This window comes from Sinocyclocheilus anshuiensis, unplaced genomic scaffold (genome assembly GCF_001515605.1).
Source record: "Sinocyclocheilus anshuiensis isolate Anshui unplaced genomic scaffold, SAMN03320099.WGS_v1.1 scaffold144, whole genome shotgun sequence".
In the NCBI taxonomy this organism is placed as follows: domain Eukaryota; kingdom Metazoa; phylum Chordata; class Actinopteri; order Cypriniformes; family Cyprinidae; genus Sinocyclocheilus; species Sinocyclocheilus anshuiensis.
In genome coordinates this window covers 1,133,631-1,146,729 of record NW_015555720.1, presented here as the reverse complement: position 1 = coordinate 1,146,729, position 13,099 = coordinate 1,133,631, and the positions used below count along the sequence as shown (strand labels likewise).

The following is a 13,099-nucleotide window of genomic DNA, read 5'->3' as shown; positions in this document are numbered from 1 at the left end:
TTTTCCTCGTATGTAAAAATAGCAGTGAGGTCGCTTCGCTGCTGATGAAGTGATATTCTCTAATGACTGCACCTGATCCGGCGCTCACCTGCGGATGAATGACAGTAGCTGTAGGCTGGACCCGCTGACTAATGACTCCAACAGCGCTCACTCACTCAGTCAGTCAGTGTATTATGGGTTAATTCATGTTCTGTGAGGAATCTATCTGCTTCTTTCTCAAAGGAACCTGCTATTTCTTGTTTTGTGACTGTTAATGCCCACCAACAGCTCGCGGGCAACAATATCCAGCTGGACTGCTGATTTGACAGCGATGTTTATTGATTGTTTTTATGAGGCTCGGGTGTGTGTGTGTGGCAGTCGAAATCTATGAGCAGCTTTTTGCGATGTGAATCAATTTATCTCGGGAATTATGAGCTGGAATTCGCTTAAGATCATGGAAGTAGGCTACTGAAGAATCCAGGGACTCATTAGAGCTGACTGGAGTTGGAGGAAAAGTACAACTGGTTTTATTGCTTTCGCCTGGAAGTCGGACGGTTTTTTTGTTTTTTTTTCGGATAACAATCGGGATAAGGACCACTGTCCACTGCTATTCGCACCAAATGGCTAAAAATAATAATGTGTATAATCGCGAATGAGATCTGGAGAATTTCCTCACAATTGAGCGACAATCCATGATCCAGATTTCGGCAGCGGAATAATTCTGGATCCTGTAGCAACATCGGCTCGGATCATCAGCCCATCGGGATCTGAGGGATTACTTTCAAAGACCGCCCATCATCACCACTAAAGGTAAGAGCGTGTGTTTGAGAGTTTATAAATCAAACGTTTGAAGTGAATTTGAGTGACATGAAGGCTTTGATGGGCAGCATGATTTCATAAACTGCAGCCTACATTTTCGCACCTGTTGTTTTATACGGACTGATCGGTCAAACGGAAGGTTTATGATTTATTTACTGTCATATACAACTCGACTTTCATCATGGCGTGCTAAATTATTAATCTTTTTTTTACTGATTTTAAACATCCATTATTTAATTTATTAAAACATTGTAAACCATGATGATGATGCTGCTGCTGATATTATTATTATTAATAATAATAATAATCATAATAATAATAATAATAAATGTTTTTATATTATTTCATATATTAGGCTATTATTATTATTATTTTAATTAGTTTAGTTTATTAGAAGTAATAATTTTCTGTTTACCTTTAAGTATGTCTTATTTTTTGAAGGATTTATTTTATTTTTAAATTATTATTATTATTACTGCTGCAGTTGTTGCTGGTATTTTTTTTTTTACTATGGATTAATTATTATTATTATTATTATTATTATTATTATTATTATATTATGTATTACTCTGTAATTTAAAGGATGCCTTATCTTTTTATATTTATCTATTTTAAAATTTATTTAAAATGATTAATCATTATTATTGCTGGTATTAATATTGTTACTTATTATTTTTACTATGGACGTCTATTCCCAAAAGCTGTGCAAAACACAAACAACATGTATATTTCATTGTTGGCACGCAGATGGCAGTTTCAGGGCAAATTATTCACCTTAGTCTCATTTGACAAGTCAGGTGGTGCCCAGCCAACACCCCCTTCAGGGAAAAAAAGTGATGGACATGCTAATGACTAGAGAACCTGGAGGAGCGTGTGCAGTGTGAGAGAACAGACATAAGTATCGCTTTTTATCTCTCCTCTTTCCACTTCTTTTTATTATGTCTATATAGGTTTTTTATTAAGTTTTAGTTTTATTTATTTTGAGTTATTTCAGTACTTCAACATACAAAATGGAAATGAAATAATATATATATAATGTATTTATATATATGTATATGTATATGTATATGTGTGTGGCTGTACATACACATATGTAGTTGTTTTTTGGTGTTTGGCTTAGTGTTATGTTAGAATCATTATTATACTCCTACCTTTTGTTCTTTTAATATTTTTGAATTGTTTTTAGCTTTATTTTTTTGTTTTCATTTAAATGTTTTAGTTTTGAAATGTTGTTGTATGCATTTGTCATTTTTATTTAATTTCTTTTATTTTCTTAAATGTGTGTATATATATAGTATTTATAGAGTTTTAGCTTTTAGTTTTAATTACTTTTTCTTATTTGTAAGTCGCTTTGGATAAAAGCGTCTGCTAAATGACTAAAAGTAAAAAGTAAAGAACAGGAGTGGCGGTGCGGTCCGGGGGGCTGGTCAGCAGTGTGTGTGTGTGTCTGTCATAGGTGTGTGTGTGTGCGCTCTCAACGGAGGTGCAGAGGCAGGACTACTTATGTCACCGAGCCACTGTTATTATGAGCCCACCGATGACACCAGAGTGTGACATGAGGGAGATGCTGACCGGCTGAAGGGATGAATGAACGCATGAATGACTGACTACCTGCTCCGGGCTGCTGACATCTTAACCAGGGGTTTCTGGGCACTCTATGCTGCTCGGGGAGAGGACCAGCGCTGGGACGTAGTCAGGCTGTGGCTCAGTTGTGCTCCGAGCCTGGAGTGCGCCGTCAGATGGAGGTCACCAATCTGGATCCGGACCCTCGGGCGGAGGGGTCTGAACGAGAGGTTCCATGCATCCCGAGCAGTCCCGGGACAGAGCCTGTTGTGCTTGAGTATCCTGTAGAGTATGATCTGTATGGGTAAGCAACAGGGACCACTGCTGTCGTCCCGGGATCTTGCTGCTTTCACACTTTGGCATGTAGGGAATGTTTAAAGCTGCTTTTTTTTGGTGGTATGTGCTCTGATTTTAATGTTACACATGTTTTTGCTTGAATGAGAGTGGGATGAGCATGAGATGTCCTGCTTTGATACTTCTGTTTTGGTATGTGTGTGATCACTGGCTTGATTTGTATTGATTTTAATAACTTGAAATGTATTTATGCTCGAGTCTGTCCTTCGAACCGGAGGTTGCCTTTGTAAGCGGTTAAGATTGGATTATTTTGACATGATGTGGAATGACATTTTGACACTGGACTTTTTTGCACCGACTTTGTGAAACACTGCGCCCTGTGATTTGATTAAAGGATGCAGACCTTTTCTTGTTCATTTAATGTTTTTGACTCTTGTGAACAGGAAGATATGGCTGAGTGCAGTTTTTTATTAATTAATGAATTTATCTCTCTTTTTATGGCATTTAAGAAATGCATTTTATGCTTGTATTTTTGATTTTTAATTGCAATTCGATGGCTGTTTTCTAGGAAACTTAGAATGTGATGTGGCACTGCTGGATTGGAAAGTTTTGCCCTCAGTTGAACACGTTGTGATCAATTCTGCCTGCACCTCTTAGTTACACTCTTTATGTCCAGACACTTCATTATCCCTCCAGAACAGAACACTCTGTTTGCAATGGATAGTTGACATTACATGTCAACCAGTGTCCTATAATGTGATATGCTGTACTGCACCTAAAACTATTTAACCGTTACTTGGACTAAAAAACTGCGATCTAATTCTGTATAATCATTAAAAATGCAGGTTCTATGACCTTTCGACTACATTGAACATTTGTACTTTTATCCAGGACTATTTAAGTGAGAGATGTGCCGACTGGCCAACAATGTTTTGTTAATATTAATCTAATATATATTTAAACTGCCGTAAATTTGTCTGTATTTTTGTTTTTGTTTTTGAAAAGTCTCTTATGCTCACCAAGGCTGCATTTATTTGATCAAAAATGCAGTAAAAACGGTAGAATATTGTAAAATATTATTACAATTTAAATATATTTTAATATATTTTAAAACCTAATTTATTCCTGTGATGCAAAGCTGAATTTTCAGCATTATTACGCCAGTCTTCAGTGTCACATGATCCTTCAGAAATCATTCTAATATGCTAATTTGCTGCTCAAGAAACATTTCTTATTATTATAAATGTTGAAAACAGTTGTGCTGCCCAATATTGTGTGTAGCTGTGATAAATTTTTATTGCAGCATTCTTTGATGAATAGAAAGTTCAAAAGAATGGCATTGATTTTTGAAATAGAAGTCATTTGTAACATTATAAATGTCTTTAATGTCACTTTTGATCAATTTAATGCATCTTTCACTGAAGATTCACAATTTTTACTCAGAAATTCCTAGTAAATTTCACAATTAATTACAAAGAAATGACTATTTTATGTACAATATATTTAAGTAATCTTTGTAATATTTACAACTATGAAAAATAGTTTTTTTAAAGCGTCGCTGAATTAAATTATGAATTCTTCTTTTTTTTTTAACTGACCCCAAACTTTTGAATAGTGTATAATGTAATATAAAATGGGTATATAAATGAAAATCTAGGCTCTTATATGTATAACTGTATGTGAATTTTAACATAAAATCTAAATGTTCACATCTGTGTTATTGGTCAACTACCCATCTACATTTCTTTGATTAAAACAAACTACCGAGTATTTTAAAATGTACCAGATTAACTGATGCATTTTTTAAAACACTTCAACTTACTTTTTTGCCAATTGCAGTCCCTTTGGCTTTATGCAGTTGTCATTTACACTTGGCAGTTTATCATGTGAAAAGCACGGCAGGTAGTCATACTTTCCCCTTGGACATACTCAGACTGTCAGGCTTAGCCCCAGGGATTCTGGGTTTGGATATATACAGTAATAAAAATGCATAGAGATATGTTTTTGCAGACAAACTTGCTTTTTTCGTTTTTACATGTCATCCTAGAATGTCTTGTGTAGTCAAAAGGAAACCGTTTTGGACAGCAAAGTTCATTTTCCTCACTAAGTTTCTCTACCATTTAAAATGTGTATTTATAATTGTGATGTGTGTTGTTAGCCAGTTATAAAAATTAATTGCATGTATAGCAAGACTTATGAGTAATTTCATGAGCTAATTTAAAGCAGCAATACATCAACCATCAACAAAGTGGGACCATTAGAAAACAAGAAGTTGATTTGAATGCTAATGAACCTGGAGGCACTGTGATAATTACCTTAATTAAAATTGCCCACATAAACAGTTCATCTGTGCTTTTTCCCTTTCAGGGACAATGATTTATTTGGCCAATTCAGCTCTACTTGTGCAAAGTGTTGACATATGGTGCTTTATAGTCCTTCACACAGTACCCTGTAAAGATGGAGAAATAAAAAGCAAAATATTTGGTATTAATGAGCTTTCACATTAAAAAATAATTACAGACATTAATTCATTGGCGTGAAACATTCCACCAAAGGCTAATTATAATCTTTTACTTTTATTAATCATTTCAGACATTAAGCTTTATGGTAGATTAATGAGAACTCCGCTGAAGAAAAGAATCAGTAAAGGGTCAGTAAGATTTTCTTTTTGTTTTTTTTGAAAGAAATTAATAGTTTTATTTAGCAAGGACACATTAAATTGATCAAAAGTGTCAGGAGAGAGTTTTACAACTTAAAAAAAAACATTTTTTTAAATCAATTCTACTCTTTTGAACATTCTATTTGTTATTAATTACGGAATCTTTCTGCTGTAGCCCAAGTGTTAGATCTAGTAAAAATGAAGGCATTTACATCTCCACATTTGATAGAGACATTCTGGACCTGAACCAGAGAGAGTTTAAGCTACTCTCAGGCCATTAAAGGCTTTGTACATCCCAATCAACTGCCCCATTAAAGCAAACCCCAGTCTACTACATTCGTCCCAAGGCAGCATCCATATTTTACAAGGGCGTGCCATCCATCATGGGATATGTCCTTCAGCAGACTGCTACTACGAGCTCAAGCTGTATGTGTTTTACTCTGATTTGGTAACTGGCTGTAGCCCAGCACATACTGTGATTGTGGGCTCACGTCCCAAAGCGTAGTCTGTGATCTGGAACCTCCTGCCCCTTCATGCTGACTGCTGCTTCAAGTGGCTTTTCTTTCTCTCTCTTGCTCTCTGCTGACAGTCTGGTGGTATTTAACCTGCTGGGTGACCACATTGTCCCCATGAGAGCTTTAAGTTCCTGTACAGGACACCAGCAGTTCAGCGTCACAGTCTGAAGGAAAGGCTGCTTTTAGCTCTGCTGAAGGGAGTAAATCTCAGTAAATCAGCATAACATGACAGACAAGAGAGAGATTTGTAAGGTCAGATGCATTTTTGGAAAATGTTTTTAAATCAGTTTACATGAGTTGAAGACTCCAGTCAATACAGTAGTCTAATGAAAGCTTTTATTGAGTATATATCTGGGGTCAGTAAGATTTTATAGATTTTTATTTTGAAAGAAATTAATACTTTTGTTCAGCAATGATGCATTAAATTGATCAAAAGTATTAATACAGATTTTTACATTCTTACAAAAGATCTTTATTTTCAAAAAAATGCCGTTCTTTCAAACTTTCTGTTCTTCAACAAATTCTAGAAACAAAATGTGTCATGGTTTCCACAAAAATATTAAGCAGCACAACTGTTTTTAACATTGATGATAATAAGAAATATGTCTTGAGCACCAAATCAGCATATTAGAATGATTTCTGAAGGATCATGTGACACTGAAGACTGGAGTAATGATGCTGAAAATTCAGCTTTGATCACAGGAATAAAATATATTTTAACATGATTAAATATAAAATAATTATTTTAGATTGTAATAATATTTTGCAATATTACCGATTTACTACTTTTGATTTAAGGCAGTTTTGGTGAACATAAGAGAAAAGACAAAAATCTTACCGCCCCCCCCCCCTCTCTATTTAATCCAATGGTATATAATAAGACAAAATTCTATATACATATAATGAAGTTTATAGTAAATATATAGTGGGTCATTGTTATGCTGTAAAATAAAATAAATTATAAAAAAAGCCACAAACCTATTAGTTATAAAGTATATCAGTATTAAATCAGCCAGCCTACTCTCTAGATATCATTATTAGCATCAGATATAGAAAAACCCATAAACACTCAACTTCTGTAAGTAAAATGCTGTGGTCATTTGTGCTTTCTCTGCCACTTTAACTCTAAGCCTAATCTAGACAATTTTACATTGTTGAAAGCTTGATTTATATTTATTTTTGAATGCATTTTAATAATGGCTAGTGCATGGTTGGCGGCTGTCACATGGGCCTTGAGCCAGGAACTACAGTAAAGCCTTCAGTGGGTTTGTTTGTGGGAGTTCTTGATATGCACAGAATCCTTGATCTGTGAAACGGCCTGCAGGATGTGGAGTGATGTGCATTTTGAGTGGACTTTTGACACTCAAGCCCGTTTTTAAAACTCACATTTTCGAAAGGCACTCACTTCATACTAATCAACACGGAGCCCAATTACTGAGAGAAACTCTGTCTCACGTCTCTATCTGACGCCATTCTATTAAAATGATTCCCATGGCTGTAACTCTGCTGAATGATTAATAGAGAATTTCTGCTCATGCTAACCATGAAATCTGAGAAACAAGAGATTTCCATATAAAGAGCAATTCCAGTTTGATTTGTGGTTATTGTTATGCTGACTTCTTGAACTCTGCATACATTTGTTTAGTATAATGACTGTTGTTTTGAGTTTGCAGAATTATTCAGTTTATATTAGTGATAGGATCAATATACTGTCCATTATGTAGCCATTCTGAGAATATCATATTGACCTGTATCTGACTGATGAACAGAAATGGTCATTATACATAGTTTCAGATACAAAATCTAATCTAGCTTTATTTAAGAACATGTCATTTTTAATTACTGACTTTTTTTTAAATGTTTTGGTTGCACTTTATTTTATGGTGTCCTTGTTACAGTGCAATTATAAAATTAAATACTGAGTAATATTTATTAACAACATGTACTTACAAAATGGTTAGCATTTGATTTACAGTTGGTTGCTTAAAATTATGCATAATTCACTGTTATCACTATAGTAAGTACACGTAACACGTAAGAAGGACACTAAAACAAAGTGTTACCATGTTTTAGATCATATTATAAAAATCACACATTGTTTGGGGCCAGTAAGAAAAAAAAAGCTAAAAAATAAAAGAAAAAAAAATTCAAAAACTTAACTTTGTATATATTTTAATTTATATATATATATATATATATATATATATATATTATAAATGAATATTTTAACATTCATTTGATAAAACATGACAGTAAAGACATTACAAAATATTTGATAAATATTGTTACAATATATTTTTCGCAGATTAAACAAAAATATTAAGCAGCACAACTGTTTTAATCATTGTTAATAATAATAAATGATTCTTGAGCTGCCTAATCTAGACAATTTTACATTGTTGAAAGCTTGATTTATATTTATTTTTGAATGCATTTTAATAATGGCTAGTGCATGGTTGGCGGCTGTCACATGGGCCTTGAGCCAGGAACTACAGTAAAGCCTTCAGTGGGTTTGTTTGTGGGAGTTCTTGATATGCACAGAATCCTTGATCTGTGAAACGGCCTGCAGGATGTGGAGTGATGTGCATTTTGAGTGGACTTTTGACACTCAAGCCCGTTTTAAAACTCACATTTTCGAAAGGCACTCACTTCATACTAATCAACACGGAGCCCAATTACTGAGAGAAACTCTGTCTCACGTCTCTATCTGACGCCATTCTATTAAAATGATTCCCATGGCTGTAACTCTGCTGAATGATTAATAGAGAATTTCTGCTCATGCTAACCATGAAATCTGAGAAACAAGAGATTTCCATATAAAGAGCAATTCCAGTTTGATTTGTGGTTATTGTTATGCTGACTTCTTGAACTCTGCATACATTTGTTTAGTATAATGACTGTTGTTTTGAGTTTGCAGAATTATTCAGTTTATATTAGTGATAGGATCAATATACTGTCCATTATGTAGCCATTCTGAGAATATCATATTGACCTGTATCTGACTGATGAACAGAAATGGTCATTATACATAGTTTCAGATACAAAATCTAATCTAGCTTTATTTAAGAACATGTCATTTTTAATTACTGACTTTTTTTTAAATGTTTTGGTTGCACTTTATTTTATGGTGTCCTTGTTACAGTGCAATTATAAAATTAAATACTGAGTAATATTTATTAACAACATGTACTTACAAAATGGTTAGCATTTGATTTACAGTTGGTTGCTTAAAATTATGCATAATTCACTGTTATCACTATAGTAAGTACACGTAACACGTAAGAAGGACACTAAAACAAAGTGTTACCATGTTTTAGATCATATTATAAAAATCACACATTGTTTGGGGCCAGTAAGAAAAAAAAAGCTAAAAAATAAAAGAAAAAAAAATTCAAAAACTTAACTTTGTATATATTTTAATTTATATATATATATATATATATATATATATATATTATAAATGAATATTTTAACATTCATTTGATAAAACATGACAGTAAAGACATTACAAAATATTTGATAAATATTGTTACAATATATTTTTCGCAGATTAAACAAAAATATTAAGCAGCACAACTGTTTTAATCATTGTTAATAATAATAAATGATTCTTGAGCTGTAAATCAGCATATTAAAATGATTTCTGAAGGATAATGTGACACTGAAGACTAATGACTACTGAAAATCCAGTTTTCAATCACAGGAATAAATTACATTTTGCAAATATATTCAAATAGAAACATTTATTTTAAATTGTAATAATATTTCACAATATTACTGTTTTTACTGTATTTTTTTTTATCAAATAAATGCAGCCTTGGTGAGCAAATATATTAAAAAAATATTGCCAAACCCAACCTTTTAAACAGCAGTATTTATGTATTATGTATACAGTATATCCGCATTATGTTGTCCATCCTTCACCCTAGTCTCTTGTTATTGGTATCAGCCATTATAAAACCCATATTGTTAGACCACTAGTTTATATAGGAGAAAACGCAGTTGTTAAAGGTGAAAACTGCATGTGTCAGCAGGAATATTATGGCACTTAAATAAACACCTGTAAACAATAACTGCTTTCATAGACACTAAAGACTCCACCCATATGTTCACAAACACAAGGGTAATTCAGAGGGCCAGTGTACACTTTCAGCTTTAATAGCTTGCCATTTTATGGCTACTTGTTTCATTAGCTTTAATCCTCATATGCACAGAAACAGCCTTTGTATTCTTTTACAACAAGATCTTCACTTAATAATGCAGCAGAACATTGGAAGTACATTGATGTCTGCTGAACAAAGTGATAACGGATGAGCCCTCCGTGGAGACATTTCATGAGACAATAATGATCATTTTCATATAATCAACTTAAGCATGCTCTATCATAGTCTAATGTGGATCTTGGATCTTGATTTGTGTAAATCATTGCCGTGTTTTTTGGTCTGGTTGGTTAAGTATGTTCTTCTGCTCGCTCTATCTCTCAGGGAGAAGATGCCGTTCCACCATGTGACGGCAGGATTGCTGTACAAGGGGAACTATTTGAGTCGCTCACTGTCCGAACACAGCAATAGTGAACAGCTCGCAAGCATCACCGTGGAGGAACTAGATGGTGAGCAATGAACTTATAGACATTAACACAAATACTATGCACTTTATTTAAGGTAAAACGTTTAACCACATTTTGTGAGTGTGACTTAAAATTCCAATTGGTTATTCAGCGTTGAGTGACACTTTATAATAATTTTCATTAAAGGAATAGTTCACTCAAAAATGAATACATTTTCTTTGTGTATATGTATAGTTGTTTTCATGAAAATAAAAAAAAAGGTCAACTTTTTTAAGTCTTTTGAAGTTATATGATAGCTTTTTGTTAGGAACAGACTGAAATTTAAGTGGTTATTTAAAAAAAAAAAGCATTCTGAAGGCGTTGTATATGGGCCATTCTACAGAATTGGTCCAAAGTCAGAGTTGGAAACGTCTTGAAAAATTTGTCTTTTCCCATAAAATTTGTATGTATGCAAATTGTATAATATCCAAGGTATTTCTAGTAATTGTGCAGTTAATTCTCATATTGTATTTTCAGAACGTTTTGGAATATTTGTCCTCTTCCAAAATTTGTCACTACCGAAACACATTAATAATAATTTAATTAGAAGAGTTATATTGACCTATTAAGATTTTGCTTTCATCTAGATTGTAACTATATATTTTTTGCTATTTTACAAAAACATTTTCAGGGGTAAATCCATGACAATTACATTTTTTAACAATATTTCAAGTGTAATTTATGAGATTTGTTGTATTTTGAATCCTAATTTTTCTCTGTAAAAGGCAAAAAGTTGATACTGATTTCCAAGTTAAGGATTCATTAGTTTGAATGTACATTGAACCAAAAACTGTCATAACATCTAATTTTTGACAAAACATCCCATGTTTCAGTAGTGACAGCACATTTTCGGTAGTGACAGTAATGCTTTGGTAGCAACCACAAAAAAAACTGTGAAAAATTATTCAAAAATGTCTGATTTAAAAATGCCAGGATTAAATTTTGAGTTTTGGGACAACATGCTAATAAATTGTTTTGAGGAAAGTTAGCAGCATATTGTATACAGTTATAAGTGAAAATGCTAAATAATGCCCGTCTTGCCACTAATATAAACCAAATATTTCTGCAAACCCAGTTCAAAAAGTCAATGTGATGGTAAGTAACTAATAGTTTTGAACAAAGTTATGAGCAAGGCAAAACAAGCAAACAAAAAACATATATTATATTATATTATATTATATTATATTATATTATGTTATATTATATTATATTATTAGATAGCCTATGTGTTTAATGGATAATAAATAGTGTCATCTAACTTTGATTTATGTACTCATGTATATTCATTTTTGAATGAGAATGAATTACTGATCCCTTAAGAATTATATAATTTTATATTAATAACGTTTTAATGAAGGCTATTACAGAGTGTTACCCTGAAGTGTTTTTGGTTTTTATATGTAAATCAGGCATTAAATCATAAATCAAAAGTGAGAAATTGTGTAAAAATCATGATCAAAGCCGCACACGTCCCGCCCAACACTCTTCATCATGAATCGGGGCGAGTGAAGCAGAGCGCTAATCAATTAACACTGCCTTTGTCAGCAGAAAGGAGCTCATGAAGAGAAATACATTTAACCCTTGAGGCCTGAAAATTAATGCTTAAGTGACATATTAACACCGCGGGGCATCTGCAGATATACAGAGCTGCTACAAGTCATTGACTTTGTTGGTTTTGCTCTGAAACAGTCCAAACTGGGAAATGCAGCTGCTGGAGCCCTGCTGAAGTTGTATTGATCGTATCAGGAGGGGTCAGCAAATACTCTGTAGCCTAGCATCTTAATCACAGCGATACTCTTGTGTTAGAGAAACGGCGGGATTTCTGGAGTCCTTACTGTATTAAAATGCAGAACAAATCTAACTGAATCTGCATTTGATATGCAGCAAAAAGTTTTTGCAAGGTTTCCCAGATGTTAAAAGGATTTTTCAACCAAAATAAATATTTGCTGTTAATACTTAACCTCAGGCCATCCAAGATGTAGGGTGACTTTTTTTTCTTCAGTAGAACAGCAACATGTTTTAGCTGAAACTACAGTCCTTGGTGTTTCATAAAATGCAAGTTAACTGCTACCGTCACTTTCATAGTAAAGGCAACACAAAATTAATACCCGTGGCTCCTGACGATATATTGAGGTCTTACAAAGCAAAATGTTTGGTCTGTGCAAGAAACTAAATGTTATTTACATTTACATGTTATTTACAAACATTATTTACAATTACATGTAATATATGTGACCATGCACGTGCACACATAGACATAAAAGCGGGCTTGAGCACCTGCCCTTTTTCTTCCTCGAGAGAAAGTGCCCTTTTTTTCTGGGGAGTGTCTTTTTTTTTTTTTTTTGGGGGGATAAATTAATATATGTATAGCTATATGTGCGCATGTGTGTGTGTTTCTGTTTGCGCACAGCTTTCCCTGTCAAACTAAGAAAACATCTAAATATCAGGTCGGGTCGGGAAATGTTGAGACTGTCGAGTTTCGACGCCCCTCCGCGCAGCACAGCAGTGTAGCACACATTGATCGGCACATGTACATCAGGCAGAGAGCTGCAGAAGGGAAGCCCTCCCTCCCTTTCCAGTTGTGTTTGTCTTGGTGTGGAGGTGAGTGGTGGTGATGAACAAAAGACTAAAAGCTACCTGTGCCTCGAATTTACAGCTAATTAC

General features: G+C 33.7%; 1 protein-coding gene across 2 annotated transcripts in view; it reads left to right on the top strand.

Annotated features, from left to right (window-relative positions):
- The first annotated feature begins 494 nt into the window (after positions 1-494).
- Positions 495-13,099, top strand: part of LOC107672359 (calcium-binding protein 8-like) — a 58,413-nt gene continuing 45,808 nt past the window's right edge. The window contains exons 1-2 of one of the 2 annotated variants that reach the window (XM_016465519.1): positions 495-789; positions 10,314-10,438. In XM_016465519.1, the coding sequence (XP_016321005.1) occupies positions 10,321-10,438 (118 nt within the window). In that variant the 5' untranslated portion in view covers positions 495-789; positions 10,314-10,320. Of the gene's footprint in view, positions 790-2,252; positions 2,666-10,313; positions 10,439-13,099 lie in introns of those variants that run through there. The other variant, XM_016465518.1, reaches the window with a different exon arrangement.